This window comes from Mauremys reevesii, linkage group 13 (genome assembly GCF_016161935.1).
Source record: "Mauremys reevesii isolate NIE-2019 linkage group 13, ASM1616193v1, whole genome shotgun sequence".
Classification (NCBI taxonomy): Eukaryota; Metazoa; Chordata; order Testudines; family Geoemydidae; genus Mauremys; species Mauremys reevesii.
This window is the reverse complement of record NC_052635.1, coordinates 33,065,644-33,080,562: the sequence shown is the minus strand read 5'-3', so window position 1 is coordinate 33,080,562 and position 14,919 is coordinate 33,065,644. Positions and strand designations below refer to the sequence as shown.

Genomic DNA, 14,919 nt, shown 5'->3' with positions numbered 1-14,919 from the left:
CATACTTCAGTCAGCCTGGTGGTACAGTACAGGAGTTCTGGAATAATGTGTACCTGTTTGAGGACACCTCCAAGCCCATAGCTAAAGTTGCTTTGCTTGTCCCTGTTTTCTACTACTGTGTGAGAAGGCATTCAGTGCACTTCATTTCCTGAAAAACAAGTACTGAAACTGCCTCGCTGATGCTAACCTCAAAGTGTCTCTTCTAATTTCACAGGAGAGCCGAGATCCTGCAGACTTTCCTTTCAAAGAGCTGCTGAGTTTTTGCAATTAATCTGATCTATACAATGGATGTGGTAAAACCCAGAACTTTTATCATACTGTATTTCTAACATACAATATAATAGGATTAGGTTTGTTGTTCATATCATTATTACTGGACTGGATTAATATATTTGTCTTTCTGAAATAAAAAATGTGGACCTATTTGCAGAAATGTTTTATCATTATTATTTGGAGTTCTATTATGTCAAAGTATTTTTAAATTTACTTCAGAATTGTTGTACAGACAACCACTTTTACCAAAAAAAAATAAAATAAAAAAAATCAAGAACATGCAAAGCACTCTGAGGCCACCAAAAAAATTGTGAGACCCCCCGCCCTAGGGCACGGTCACTGGGAATCATGATGTGTCTGTACTTCAAACACTCCCCACATGTGAAACAGTTCAGTTCCCAGTGGGCCTGTGTCCACACCACTAAAAGCCATCCTGACATCTAGCACCAACAGGACAGACCCCCTCATTGGCAGCCTCAGCCTAGAGGAGCCAAGTCAGAACAGGGATGAGAGAAGAGCTCAGTCACTTGAGTTAATCCCTCTAAGTCAGGGCTGAGACAATGCAGATGTCGTTTGCATTGCTGCAATCCATGCTGTGCATGTTGGGTACACAGGAGTTTTCAGTCTCCAGAACTGCCAACCCAGCCCCTTTCACCAACACTAAATTCAATTTAAAAATAATTAAATGAAGTCATTTTCCACAGGGAATTTTCTCTCAAAGTAGTGCTCCCAAGAGATCACGGAAATGTTTGAAAACTTTGTTAGAGCAGAGCCAAACTGAGAAAAAATATGGAGACCGAGACTAGGACACCTAAGAATACTGTGTGTGTGCACATCTGACTCTGAGGAAATTGCTTGTGGGAAACAGGCAGGTGATTACACCAGTCTCTGGACAAAGTTACCTCCCTGATTAAAGATTTGCACTTTGCTCTAAAGCATTTTATTGCTTGCTCCACTCCCCTGCCATTGTGAACTGCACATCAATATGAAAACACAACTGCCCATGGACTGGGGCTCAGGGTCCAGCCCGCTCACATCCCAGCCCGAACCCGTACAGAGTTTGAGAGCATGCTGACTTCTGAGGAGCTGTAGCAATTTACACCAGCAGAGGATCTGGTCCTAGAGTTAGCAATTCATTAATGAGAGGAAAGCAGGTCTTGTGATTTAAGCACAGGACTGGGACTCAAGAGATCTGGGTTCTTTCCCCATTTCTGTTACAAGACTTCCTGTGTGATCTTGGGAAAGTCATTTAAGCTCTGTGCCTCAGTTTCCCTCTGTCAAATGGAGCTATTATTTCCTTATTCCACAGAAGTTTCTGAAATGTAATTAATACTTGTAGAGGTGCTCAGATACTATAGTGATACACGTATCACTAAAATAATAAACTTCACCTGAGTAGCCTCATGACATGTCATGAAGGTTAGTTGACCGTAATCTTAACCATAAATGTATCATCATACTGCTGCCTCAGAAAGTTTTACCTACTCTTGTTATAAGTAGTGCCTGGGGTTCCTATAACTGGAAGAGATGAGAGAAAACCAGCCTGTGTATTGTGTGCATTTGTGATGGCCTGTTTGGGGGTTTCTCCTGCACAGCCAGTTCCCTCTGTTGTTGGGGTGGGAGGTTACACACACTAACAAGGGATGCTTCTGAAAACAGACACACATTACAGTCCCACACGATACCGAAACGGAGAAGAAACTTGGGGCAGGTGTGGGATCTGAAACTACTCTTTAGCCATTTTTTGTTTTAACCAGACTAGATTACTTTCCAGTTAATGGCACCCCTTTAAATTCTAAACACCAGAAAAAAGGGGGGGGTGCTAAGGGAGACTGCAAGGCGTTTATCCACTGGGCATTTTTCAGATCGGACCAGGAGCTGCCCAGCAGCACAGACCCTAGTCAGTAAAACCCAGGGCAAAGTAACAAATATTGAGCCAAACCCTGAGGGGACTTGGCACCTCTTCCTGGCCCCCCACACGCACGGGGGGGGGGGGCTTCAAGGAGACCCATGGGTGCTCACTGCCTCGCCTTGAGACCCACAGGCAGGTGGCACCTATGGGTGCCAGGCACCTTCAAAGTGACTTATGGGTGCTGAGTGCTCGGCCCCTGGGGGTGCAGCCCCGCTGGCACAGCCCGTGCCCTCACCCACCTGGGCAGGCCTGCGGGTAGTCGTGGCAGCAGTCCATGGTGCGGGGACACGCCTGGTCGCAGTAGCAGGCGCCGTGGGATCGGTCCGGTCTCCAGCCGCTGCTGACACAAGCCAGGTCTCTGCCCCGGCAGCAGCGCCCCAGTTCCGCGCAGCCGGCCTCCGAGCCGGGCGCCAGGAGCAGCAGCAGCGCGGCCGCCGCCAGCCAGCCGGAGCCCCGAGCCATCGCCGCGCCCGGCTCGGGGCGAGGGCAGCAAATGCAAATACAAACCGGGCCGGGCCCGGGCAGGCACCGCGTGGGGAGCCCGGCAGCTGCCGCAGGGGCGCGGTCCCCAGGTGCTGCTGCTGCGGAGCAGGCGCCCGGGGGAGGCGGTGCCAGCGGCTGCTCAACTCATCGTCCCCGCAACGTGCTGAGCCTCGGGGAGGGGGCGAATCCCGCCGCAGCCGGGGCTCCCTCAACCTGGGCTCAGCCCTGCGGCCGGCGATCGCGCTTTAAAGGAACAAGGCACCTTCCCCCCCGGCCAGCTCTGACACACCGGCCAGGAGCCAGGACCCTCCTACCCCCCCGGTGCTCGGCGCTGGCGCCCTTGGATCCACGTGCCGGCGTCTCGGCTCACACTTGTGTGTTTCATCCGCACAGAGCCGCTCAAAGCTCGGCGGGGCGGGGCTGTGGGACTCATTTCATTCACCTGCCCCTCCGCCCCCGCTCTCCTTCTCCGGGGCTGCGGCCAGCCATTGACCTCAACGAGTAGCGCTGAAAGTGCCTCTGAAGAGCCCCACACACCCCTAACGAGGGTCCGGTAGCGCCGGGTTTCCCTTAGGCCAACATGAGCCACTGCACGAGGGCAGAGACTGCCTTGGTGTGGGGATTGTCTAGTGCAGTGGGGCCCGGGGACTGGTTGGGGGGACCCTACACGCTATGGCAACACAACTGGATAATAAACTCCGACCATCTGCTCTAACGCTCCAGAGATCTTCCGCTAGCAACGGTGCTGTTACATCATGTTGTTATTTGTGAGCTGGGGCATAGCACCTGGGAGCCCTAGTCATGGACCAGGGACCTCACTGTGCTAGGAGCTGGCCAAACACAGAACCAAAAGACAGTCCCTGCTCCCAGTCTCAGGTTTTCAGTACTTCAGACCATTGCTACGACCACAGCAGTATTTCCATTAGGTTAATTCTTTGCTAGAACATACTTATATCTGTCCTTGATGTTAATAGACTTTGTTTCTTGACTTTAACCTTGCAGTGGCTGTGAGGTGAACATGATGTATGGCTCAGCTTCTGCAACTTTTGAAACTTAAAGGGTACGACATGTATGCATTAGCTGCCAGCTGTTAGCCAGCTCACGCCCCCCAAAAAGGGACACAAAGAACACTACCAAAAAAACATTTAAAATACACTATTTTTTTTTCAGATATATCTCCAGCAAATCCAGGACGCCACTATAACCTGAGGCTGCACCATTCTCACTACAGCAGCTTGTAATAAACATGATCCAGCGGTCTACCCTGCCTGGCTGCAACAACTTTACTAAGAATTTTTTGCTAGCTTTCAAGTGCTGGAGGCTTAAAGACGTTAGAGCAACCCCTGTGAATTATTTAGCTATTCATTGGGGATCTGATGGTTTTACTGGAGCTTTTTAAGCAAAGGAATTGGCTTTAAATATTGATCACGACAGATGTTATTACTTGCAGCGTGCTGAATAGGGGTTTGCAAAACCCACCCACTGACTTGTTACAAGGGATTATACTAGAGTTCTAATGGGGGGCAGAAGAATAAAGTTGCCACTTAAGAAAGGCTGCACTAAAGACATTTCTAGATGTGGAAAATATTATTGCAGAGCAGACTGTGAGGTTCTGAGCACTTGGCAGTTCAGGGGACCTAGCCTGTGCCAGGAGCAGGCCTTCCAAAAGAATAAAAAATAAAAGACGTTATGTTCCATGTATGGACATGTGTGGCTGTGACAAAGGAATTCGGGGAAGCCAAGGAGTTGGGAAAATAAGAAGCAGTGTGGTCTAACGCTCACAGAAAGAGACCAGGAATTTAGGACTCTAGGGTTCTAATTCCTCCCTTTGTCACTGACTCACTATGTGACCATGGGTAAGTCATTTAATCACTCCATACCTCTATTTACTCATCTATCAGGCTTAACATAAAGCCAGAGGTCCTCAGTGGCCTGGTGCATATTATGCAGAGTGGCATCAATGGAGAATAATTCTGAGGGATTTCTTCTGTCTCAGGCACCAATACTGCTATCGCTTCCATGCTCCTAGTCCCCATCACACTGGGGCACAGGGGACACGTTCACACTGCACTGCTCCTAAAGCTCTCCTCCTGTTCAACCATCAGTCTCAAGAACACTCTGTCCCCAGCATTGTAGTTGTTCAACTAACAAAGGCCAAAAGTAAGAGAGGCTCCACTGACTGTTTCAACAAGCAGCAGCAAAAGCAAAGCTCAGCCCACTGGATTAGCAGAAGCTTGTTCTACAAACAGAGCAAAACTTTAGTTTTATACAGCTACGGGGCCTGTAACCTGGCCCTCGCCGGCCTAGGCCGCCAAAACACCCAGAGACCAACCGAGGTGCAGCACCCGTGTCCTTGTATTGTTTGTGTCTCTTCCTACCACCTACTATTTACAGAAACCAACACTCTTGGAGACTACTAGCTTCCCAGCCAGCAGGGATCTAGAGCCCCCCATCTCTTAGCCAGCTTTATAGGGCTGGCTGGCTACCCAGGCCTGCAGGTGGATCCCCTCTGGTGAATAGGGTGTGGCCCCTCAGCCAGCCCAACTAACCCTTTTTCCTCTGGAACAGGGGCCTGGCTTGTTTCTCCTAGCCAGCACCCTGTTACAGGGCCCAAACCAAAACCTCAAACTTCGAGGAAATTCAGATCAGGATCCAGACTTTGTGGTAGATTTCTCGCCCAATACAGTCTCCCCCTAAGCTTTGGCATAGTTAACCTCCAGCTCCCAATCGGAACTTTGCTGGTTGGCCCCAGCGCTAGCTTTAAAGGACAAGCGTTAACTCTCCCTTATTCTGAACTAGTTGGAGACTAGCCTTATGTGAACTCCTCATTTGAAGTTGAAAAAGGCTCTGAAGTTGAAAAAGGGCCACATTGAGACAGGCCCTGTTTTGGCTAAACCTTGCTGAGACCCCATCAGCAGGGCAACAGGCTCCCTAATTTGCAGGCACTAGAAGTGGGCTTACTTGCCATATATGAGAACAGCATGTGACTTGGCCCAGGCAAACGTATTGTACAGCAATAGATGTGCAGCACAAGCATGCCTGGGTCTCCGGAGCGGAAAAGCTCCTTGTCCAGCTTTGACAAAATGTACCCAGCTCACTGCAGGGCCATGAGTGACAGTAAGATGGGACCCAAAGCTGATCTTGAGTGTGGCCGAGGGTCAAATCGAACAATGTGACCTCTAGTGCCAGCTCCTACCACCTGTGACACTGAGAACCGGACCCACAGTTTGGCTTCTCCCATTCACTTGGCTTCTCCTCTGATGCCGACAAGATAAAGTTACAGATGTTTTTCTGCAGGAAAATGGAATAGCAGGCCTGATCCAACTCCCATTTAGGTCCATGGACAGAGTCCAATTGCACTCTGAAAGGGCTGGAGCCAATAACAGCAGAGAACAGAAAATGAGACAGAACGTGTGTGTGAGAGGGTTGGGGGAGTGGGGAAATGAGGGTGTGTGAGAGACTGAAGGGGGTCAGAGGGAGGGATGTGGAAGTTGATGTGATCCATTCTTCCTCCATAAAAGAAACAATTCCACTATTTGGCGTCAGCTGTTCCTGTGCCTAACGCTTTGCTTATTTCATGGCAAAGCCTAGCAGGCCCATTCCAAGAACATGCAAGCTCTCTGCCCTTTCCGCTTTATCATAAGGCAGCATGATTTTGCCAAGTGGGAGCAGTCCAGAGGCACGAAGAGTCCACAGGGGTGTTCTTGGCACTGGCTGCTGTGCTTGCCAAGCTAAGGGGAACACCAATGGGCTGTTTGCTGGGACCATGCGGACAAACAGTTTTATCTGCTCCTTCAACACACAGCTGCCTTTCCTGCCAGCCTCTTGGGATTTCCTTCCCCTCTGGTTCATTTTTTCTGCCTTAATTAAGCAAGTTGCACTGCAGCAGAGCTGCCAGTGACCCAATTCCCAGAGGCTTTCACTCTCAGTCCCCCTTTGTTAAACTCGTGGGCAGAAGGATCCTGGCAGACGAAACATTCCTTAGAAGTGGTAGACACAAAGGAACCCTTCTTCTCACTTTTACTTCTGGATAGTGCTTGGGACTGTTAATTGCTCTCCCTGGCCCAGCACCAGTGGTGTCTGCATTACAGGTGAACGCATCCGCTTGTGGAACTGGAGCCACTGTGCTACAAGCAAGGAGGGTCATCAAATCCCTTCATAAAACTCTCCTTTGCCATAGGGTGACCAGACAGCAAGTGAAAAATCGGGACGGGGGGTAATAGGTGCCTATATAAGAAAAAGCCCCCAATTGGGACTGTCCCTATAAAATCGGGACATCTGGTCACCCTACTTTGCCATGATGCCTACAAAAAAACTTGGCAATGGTTAGGGAACTGGTGTGCAGAGAGTGCTGCCCATGATGCTGATCAATATTGTTTCCTTGGTTCCCCCAGTCTGTTCTGTCTGTACCCATCTCTTTCTTGTGTCTTATATTTAGAGCATGAGCTCTTTAGGGCAGAGATCATCTTTTTGTTCTATGTTTGTACAGCACCTAGCACAATGGAGTCCTGGGCCATGACTGGAGCTTGTAGGAACTACTGCACTACAAATAATCATCATCATCATCATGCCAAAGAAGCCCAGTAATATTTCACCATTTCTGGTTTCATTTGTAACCAGGGGCCTAGGATAGCAAACCCTGCGGGGGAGGGGGGGTAATACTATTTAAAGGGCACTGTGCAAGAAATACTTAAGTTCACAGCGTGCCTTTAAAAATATCTATCAGAAAATGCAAACGAGCAGGAAAGCTCAAGCCGCATTTAGATCAGGTGAGGAATTTGAAGACTCTTGGGGCAGGAAAGGTGAGGAAGAAGGAGTTTGGAGCTTTGGTTTTGCCTGTTAGAAACACAGGGAGCTTTGCAACATTCTGTCATAGATTCTGAACCTCCCAAAATTTGGTTCCTGAGTGTGAGCTTAGTAAAGATCTTTTAACTCTTTCCTTTTCATCTCATTGTCCATGGAGAGACATGCCATATGTGCTGATGTCCCCTGGCTCCAATGGCCTCCTGTGATGCTGGAAATAATGCTTGATTAATTTTTCAGATGCCAGGCTTGGATTGTGCTGCTGCTTAGCTCATGGGCACCAATTCAAGACTGTAGCTATGTACTGATGTTTGCTCCTGCTCCCCCATCTGCCCTAGCCAAAGGGAAAGTGCAGCAGGGGATGGGAGGATCACAGGAATCAAAAGGGAGACTAAACAGCTCCACACGGTACTTCACTCATTCCCTTTCATACAGTCAATTCTGCATGTGCTTCACTGACCTGGCAGAATAGGGAAGAGCTGGCTCCTTGCCAAGGCCAAAGGGACCGCTGGGTCTTTGTGTATGTGGCACTCGTCCGTCTCTGTAATTTACTGAATGGTTTCTCCTCCCGCTCCTTTCCTCTGCCAGTCAGATGGGGAGAGGAGAGAGCGAGCGCTGTGATCATGCTCTGTCAGCCCTACTCCATATGTCATGGCTGGGGCTCCTTTAGAGCCATGAGTCCAAGAGCCTTTGATTGTTTTCAGGAGGGTTACTAACTTACTCTGCTCAACTATTGTGGGCTTAGAGAGTAAGACAAATCAGGGCTTTTTTCAGTCAGTGGCCGGGGATCTTTGAAAGGTCCCAATCCCGGCCCACACGCCACCTTCAGCATCCTATTCGCCTTACAGTCCCTCTGCCACCCAGCATTGTGATAACCCTCCCTCTGGCAGCTGCTGGAAGGAGCTGTGTGCGATGCCATTCCTTGCATGAGCCAGATACACACAGGGTGCTCCCCACTCTCCTTTCCAGGGGCTGCTCTAACATTCCCAGAGCAAAGGACAGAGCACGCTGCATGTTGTGCTGCTGTTACAATACTGGTTTGACCAAAGTGAGCAGTTTATTAATCCTGAGCTAGAGGAGGCAGTTTGGTCTTGTGGTATGAGCTGGGGCTAAGTGTCAAGGCTCCTAGGTTTTATTCCAAAGAAACCTGTTATTAAGAGCTTTATAGAATTACTATATTCATGTTAAAACTCCCCATGTCCTGTCTCTCTCAAGCCATTCCACAGATTGGCCGCTGGCCTTAACTGCAATAGAAATAGATGGACTTACTTTCCCATGCAACCCACTCGCCATATGAATGCATGCACTCAAGGCCAAGCCGAAAACAAATTCAGAACAAGCCGATAACAAGGTCTTAGCGCCAAGAAGAAAAAGGATGTAGTGTGAGAAAATACCCGAGAGCAGGAATTAAGAGATTATTTTTTCTTTTGACAAACTGAAAATAATTCTCCTAAAACTAGTGGAGTTTGGCCAATTTACTTTCACACCTGCTCCTGCTTTCTCAAAATCCCCATCTACCTTCTTAGCCCAGGCACCCTGCGTGGAAAGTCGTAATTAAAAAAAGTGATGACAGGAAGGTTGGGAGAGGGAGGACAAAACATTTTTGAGTCTCAGAAAAGGCTTGTGATCTGGGCAAGGTTCAAGGGAGTTCTTATTTTATCCAGTCTGGTTCACCCAGAATGTATGTGAGAGGATTCTAAGCTATGAGGGTTTTTAACTCTGCCTGACTTAAAGGGGAGTCTAACGCTGAACCGTGATTCATTACTCCTTGCTAAGTACTGTTGAGATTTAGGAATGGAAGGGATCTTTGGATGGAATTATTATATTTACTTTTCTGTACCTGCCTGTGAGCCTTTATTCTGAGACGAGAAGGAGTAAAAGCTTTCACTAAGCAGGTCAGGTTTGATACTGAGCAAAAGGCAGACACGTTTCACATAAGATTTGCCATATTCATTATTGTTCCATAAGCTTTGGGACTCTGTCTCCTGCTATACTGGATAAGACCCTTGAACAATCTAATCCTAAACATCATCAGCAACAAACCCCCTTCACAAATAATTGTATAAATTAACAAAAAATAAACGTGGCCCCTTTCACACTAAAGAGGAATCTGGCTAGCATATCTAAGCAGGGTATTGCCCCATAGGCTTAAGAGCCTCTCACCCAGAAACAAATAACTCTTTGTTGGCCCTTCTGCATCCTGTGCCAGTTCAGACCTCCAGGCCCTGCTGTGTCTGGAGGAGAAAGAACCAGTGTTGTCACCATGTCTGTAGAACGTGGCCCCTGCCTTACTGCAAACGGGGAGAGGAGATCACATCAGCTTGCAAGACAGCTGGGTATGGGGAAGTCATGAGAAGAGGGCAGCTGACTCCTACTGCCACCTCTGCAGCCCTATTTTAAGATCAGCTAGGTCCAATATCTGTGCGTTTGTTCAGTTGGATGCATGTCAGCAGTTTTATTTGCAGGATTTAGAGTTGCAAGGTGCCACAAGGAGACTCTTCATCTGGGTGGAGGCAAGTTACTTGTGTAACTTTATAGGGAAAGCAAACAGCCCTCACTGATTTCAGCTCTGCTCTTAGCTGCGAAAACATTAACATTGGCCAGAGACGCACATGGCCAGCTAATTAGTCCAGAGCGGCTCTCTCTCCCTGGACTCCAGCAATGAAGACTTGAACTCAAGTTTTATCCAGTCACTCTGCCTCTTCTTCTCTCACTTACAACACTGTGCTAGTGATAGTACAGGTGAGGGCTAGAGCTGGGTGAACCAGGACTCTGTATAGGAAATAACTCATTCAGTTCAGTTTGCTCTGTTTTCTGTTCATGAATTGAGAGAGACAAGGGGATTCATTGGTGACACACTGGACATGAAGGAGTCAAACCTGCTGTCCTCGGCAGTGACAGCTCCAGGCACCACCGCTCCAAGTGTGTGCCTGGGGCAGCAAGCTGCAGGGGGCGCCCTGCTGGTCCCTGTGAGGGTGGCAGTCAGGTAGCCTTCAGCGGCTTGCCTGCAGGAGGTCCCCGGGTCCAGCGGATTCAGCAGCAATTCGGCTGTGGGTATGCCGAAGCCGCGGGACCAGCAGACCTCTCGCAGGCAAGCCGCCGAAGGCTGCCTGACTGCCGTGCCTGGGGTGGCAAAAAAGCTAGAGCTGTCCCTGGTCTTCGGAATCAGTGGCCAAACTCCCATTGTCTATAACAGGTCAGCAACCTTTCAGCAGTGGTGTGCTGAACTCTAATTTAAGGTTTCGTGTGCCAGTAATACATTTTAACACTTCCAGGTCTCTTTCTATAAGTCTATAATATATAACTAAACTATTGTTGTATGTAAAGTAAACAAGGTTTTTAAAATGTTTAAGAAGCTTCATTTAAAATTAAATTAAAATGCAGAGCCCCACGGATCGGTGGCCAGGACCCGGGCAGTGTGAATGCCACTGAAAATCAGCTCGCATGCTGACGTCAGCACCCGTGCCATAGGTTGCCTACCCCTGAGACCAGGAGCAGGTCCAAAGTGGTCAGACCATTTATTTTTAAGTAAATAAAATATATTTATAAAGCTTTTAGTGGTTCCTCTGATGCCCTTTTGCTCCCCACCAGAACAAGACCAGAAGCAACCTGCTTATTTGGAACTGGCACATTTCACACCCAAACGAAAGATTGGCTTTCTGCTTTGTGTTTCCTAAAGAATCCAGGAGAACCTCAGAGTTACAAACACCTCGGGAATGGAGGTTGTTCATAACTCTGAAATGTTCGTAACCCTGAACAAAACCTTATGGTGGTTCTTTCAAAAGTTTACAGCTGAACACTGACTTCCTACAGCTTTGAAACTGTACTAAGCTGAAGAAAAAACTGCTTTCCCTTTATTTTTTTAGTAGTTTACATTTAACACAATACTGTGCTATATTTGCTTTTTTCCTCCCAACTGTGCTGCCTGTGTACTTTCGTTCCAAAGGAGGTGTGTGGTTGACTGGTCAAGTTCATAACTCTGAGGTTCTACCATATACTAAAAAACCTCTGAGAAACTGCCCTTTAAAAAATGCCCCCCTGAGCATTCCAGGTCCGAGACTACTTTCTCCTAACTGGAGGGAAAGCCAAGGGCAGAGCCACTTTCCCATGAAAGCTGGAGTTTCTGCACACTGGGATAGCACTGGGTCACTGTTCCTGGGTCATACCCAACGTTGTGAGGTGCTAGCAGGGAATTTTTCCGAGCCCAGAATAACTCTAGAACACAGTTCAAGTAGGCCAGGTCACAGACTCATCTTGGGAAGAGGGAATAGATCACTCAGTATCCCCTGTGTCACTGTCACAGGCTCCCTATTCGTCTTCCAGACTAATTCCAAAACACCCTGCTGCTTTTCAGAACTCTCCACACACTTGCTATACTTTGCCTCTCTAACATCCACATAATCCTCACCATCTCGTTCCAGTTTTTATGGTGCATTTACAGCCCAGGGCCACTCTAGCTCTAGGCCAGTGGTGGCCAACCTACGCCTGAGAAGGAGCCAGAATTTACCAACATACATTGCCAAAGAGCCACAGTAATACGTCAGCAGCCGCCCATCAGCTCCCCGACCCTGCTCCCAGGGCCTCCCACCCACTGGCAGCTCTGCCAATCAGCACCTCCCCTCCCTCCCAATCAGCAGTTTCATGGCATGCAGGAGGCTCTGGGGCAAAAGGAGGAGAAGGCCTCTTTAAGAAAATATTTGCAAGTTGGCGCTGGCTCAAGTCCAAACCCTTTTTATGTTTTTGACGTATGACAATTCATAAGGTTAAAATGCAAAAGCCAACATCTCCCTCCTTTAGGACAACTCATGAATCTAAGCAAAACTTCAAGGTTTTCTTACAATGAATTATCCTGAAAAGACAATGAAAAATTATTCTTGAATGAAGCCTGGGCTTTGTTTGGGATTTATAGCTGTACCTGGTGTGTGTGTTTAAGGACAAATTAATCCAGACAAAGCTAATGAAGCCATTCAAGTTATTTATTTATTTACTAATTTTTCAGGGTCAGCTGAATTGGCTTATCTGAAGGTAGCAAGTGCACAGGACCTGTCATACACACATTCTAGCTGCCAACTTCAGGCTTAGACTGATCTCTAGACTTCCAAGCTTCTTCTCCAGTTTCTGAGCACAGGAAACAACTATTTGAGGGCATCATTATATATTCAAACCCTTATGTTCACCCATATCAAATATTCACCCCAGATTATCAAGCATATTTAACTTTAAGCACATGCTTAAATGCTTTTATACATCATGGCCACCATGCATAACCTCATTAGGTTGCCATGCAAGTTGCCGAGGAAAGCAATTACATTTAAAATAAAATGGCCTTGATTTTAAGTTGCCAGGGGAAATAATTACATCCAGCAAGAAATCTTGGTTTTAAACAAAGCTATTCGGTAACTAAAGATACAGGCCATTAATATCTGATTGATCCAGGCAAGGTTTTGAAAATACTTGGTCAAATGTATGTAGATTAAAAAGAACTGTAGAATACGCACTTTAAAACAAAATAATGTCAGTTTCTTAGAGTCTGAGGACCCTAAAAGCTTCCCTTTATAAAATAGCAAAATTAGGGTCAGATAAAAGGTCTTTTAGCATCATGAGACGTCTCACATGGGCTTCAACGGGAATTGGATCTGTATTAACATTAGATCTATTACACCTCTACCCCGATATAACGCTATCCTCAGGAGCCAAAAAATCTTACCATGTTATAGGTGAAACCGTGTTATATTGAACTTGCTTTGATCCACCGGAGTGCGCAGCCCCGCCCCCCCGGAGCACTGCTTTACCGTGTTATATCCGAATTCGTGTTATATCGGGTCGCGTTATATTGGGTTAGAGGCGTATTATAATTAATTAATGTTAATTCCTCTTCACTCCCATAAGTAATTTTCAGCAATAAATCCCAAGAAGCCCTGATTTTCACAGACTCATTCTCCTCTGGGTTTGCCAACTTCCTCCTTTCTAATACAAGGCCTATATATAAGATTCGCGGCCTTTTGTGGAACACTTATTGGGCTCAGTCCTAAGTCAGGCCTCAGTTGCCATTCATGCAGAACTCTGGCTGAAGTCAGATTCTCAGTGAACTCTCGCAGTTTTTAACAATTCAAAATGAAAAGCAAAACCCTCCAATGTCAAGGGTTTCCGTTTCCTTTGAGAGTGGCTTGCATAGCCCTGGCCCCACACAATGGTGTTGGGTGAGTGTGTGCTCACTGCAGAGTTTTGCTAGGGGTATAGTAATATAGTAATATAGGGGTAGCAAGAATATAGTAATTGCAAAGGACATAACCAGGTCAGATGGCAAAATGAAGTGTAACAGAATCTTAGCAAGAACCAATGCAGCAATGATAAGGCCCCAGGAAACGGCTCATATGCAGATACCTAACGAGAAATCTGGAACTCCCAAAAAACCGACTGCTTTTAGTTAGAACTTAGGTAGCAAAAAGATTTGATTCTCCTGGCCAGGCCCATTTAGATTCCGTTTGGGGCCCTGCTGCACAGGCGGTGCCTGATCATTGTTACGCCCAGATTATATAGTTATATTTACTTTGGCCTTTTGAGAGTGCAACTCATTGATAAAATAAGGAGGTCAGAGGAGAGCACCTGGTTCCTGTGAAGCCCACAAAGGGGGAGGAGCTTGCTCTGCCCGTGTTTGTTTACCTAACTCGAAGGAGGAGCACATGGCTCCAAGGAGTCAGACAGTTCTGGTGACACTGCGTCCTAAGTGTCAATTATCCTTTTCAAATGTTTCATCACAGAGCTAACAGGGCCCGATCCTGCTAACAGCCCTTACTCACACATGTCGTTCCATGGTCTTTACTGGGTCTCTTCACTTGCCTTTGCAGGACTGGACACAAAGCAGAGAAGTGACCTTCCCATGGTCAGTAGCAGGGTTAGGATTCAACTTGGTCAGGAGTCCTGCTTCCCACCCCCATGCTCTCGCCTCTGAACCACTCTGTCTCCTGTAGCTACTCTCTCATTAAAGAGGACAGTGTAACAGTAGCCACCAGAATGACTGTAGACTCACCCCCATCATGTGACAGCACTTCTCAGCTGCTGCCCTGATGTAATCTCTCTATGCATTTGTAATGCAACCAGCACTACAATATCTAGACACTGGTTACAGACCAGGGGTGGCTCCAGGCACCAGCACGCCAAGCGTGTGCTTGGGGCGGCAAGCCACTGGGGGCACTCTGCCAGTCGCCGCGAGGGCGGCAGGCAGGCTGCCTTCAGCGTCTTGCCTGCGGAGCGTCCGCTGGTCCCGCGGCTTCCCAGCGGACCCTCCGCAGGCTTGGGACGGCAAAATGCCTAGAGCCGCCCCTGTTACAGACTCTCAGAATTCACGGTGAATGTCTGAGGTGGGCCTAGCTCATTTCCCTTCCCTTGTTTTAGCCTTTGGATCCTATAAAAGGGCTCTTTTGGCCATTTGGTTAGTGGACCTGATC

At 47.7% G+C, this 14,919-nt stretch overlaps 1 protein-coding gene across 4 annotated transcripts in view; it reads right to left on the bottom strand.

The window, feature by feature from the left end:
• The window catches only part of LOC120381044 (somatomedin-B and thrombospondin type-1 domain-containing protein-like), a 44,683-nt gene that overhangs the window by 16,688 nt on the left and 13,076 nt on the right, over nt 1-14,919 (bottom strand). The window contains exon 1 of one of the 4 annotated variants that reach the window (XM_039499074.1): nt 2,425-3,048. The exons of 2 other annotated variants lie outside the window; for them this stretch is intronic. In XM_039499074.1, coding sequence (XP_039355008.1) covers nt 2,425-2,647 — 223 coding nt within the window. In that variant the 5' untranslated portion in view covers nt 2,648-3,048. Of the gene's footprint in view, nt 1-2,424; nt 3,049-14,919 lie in introns of those variants that run through there. One more of the 4 variants, XM_039499073.1, reaches the window with a different exon arrangement.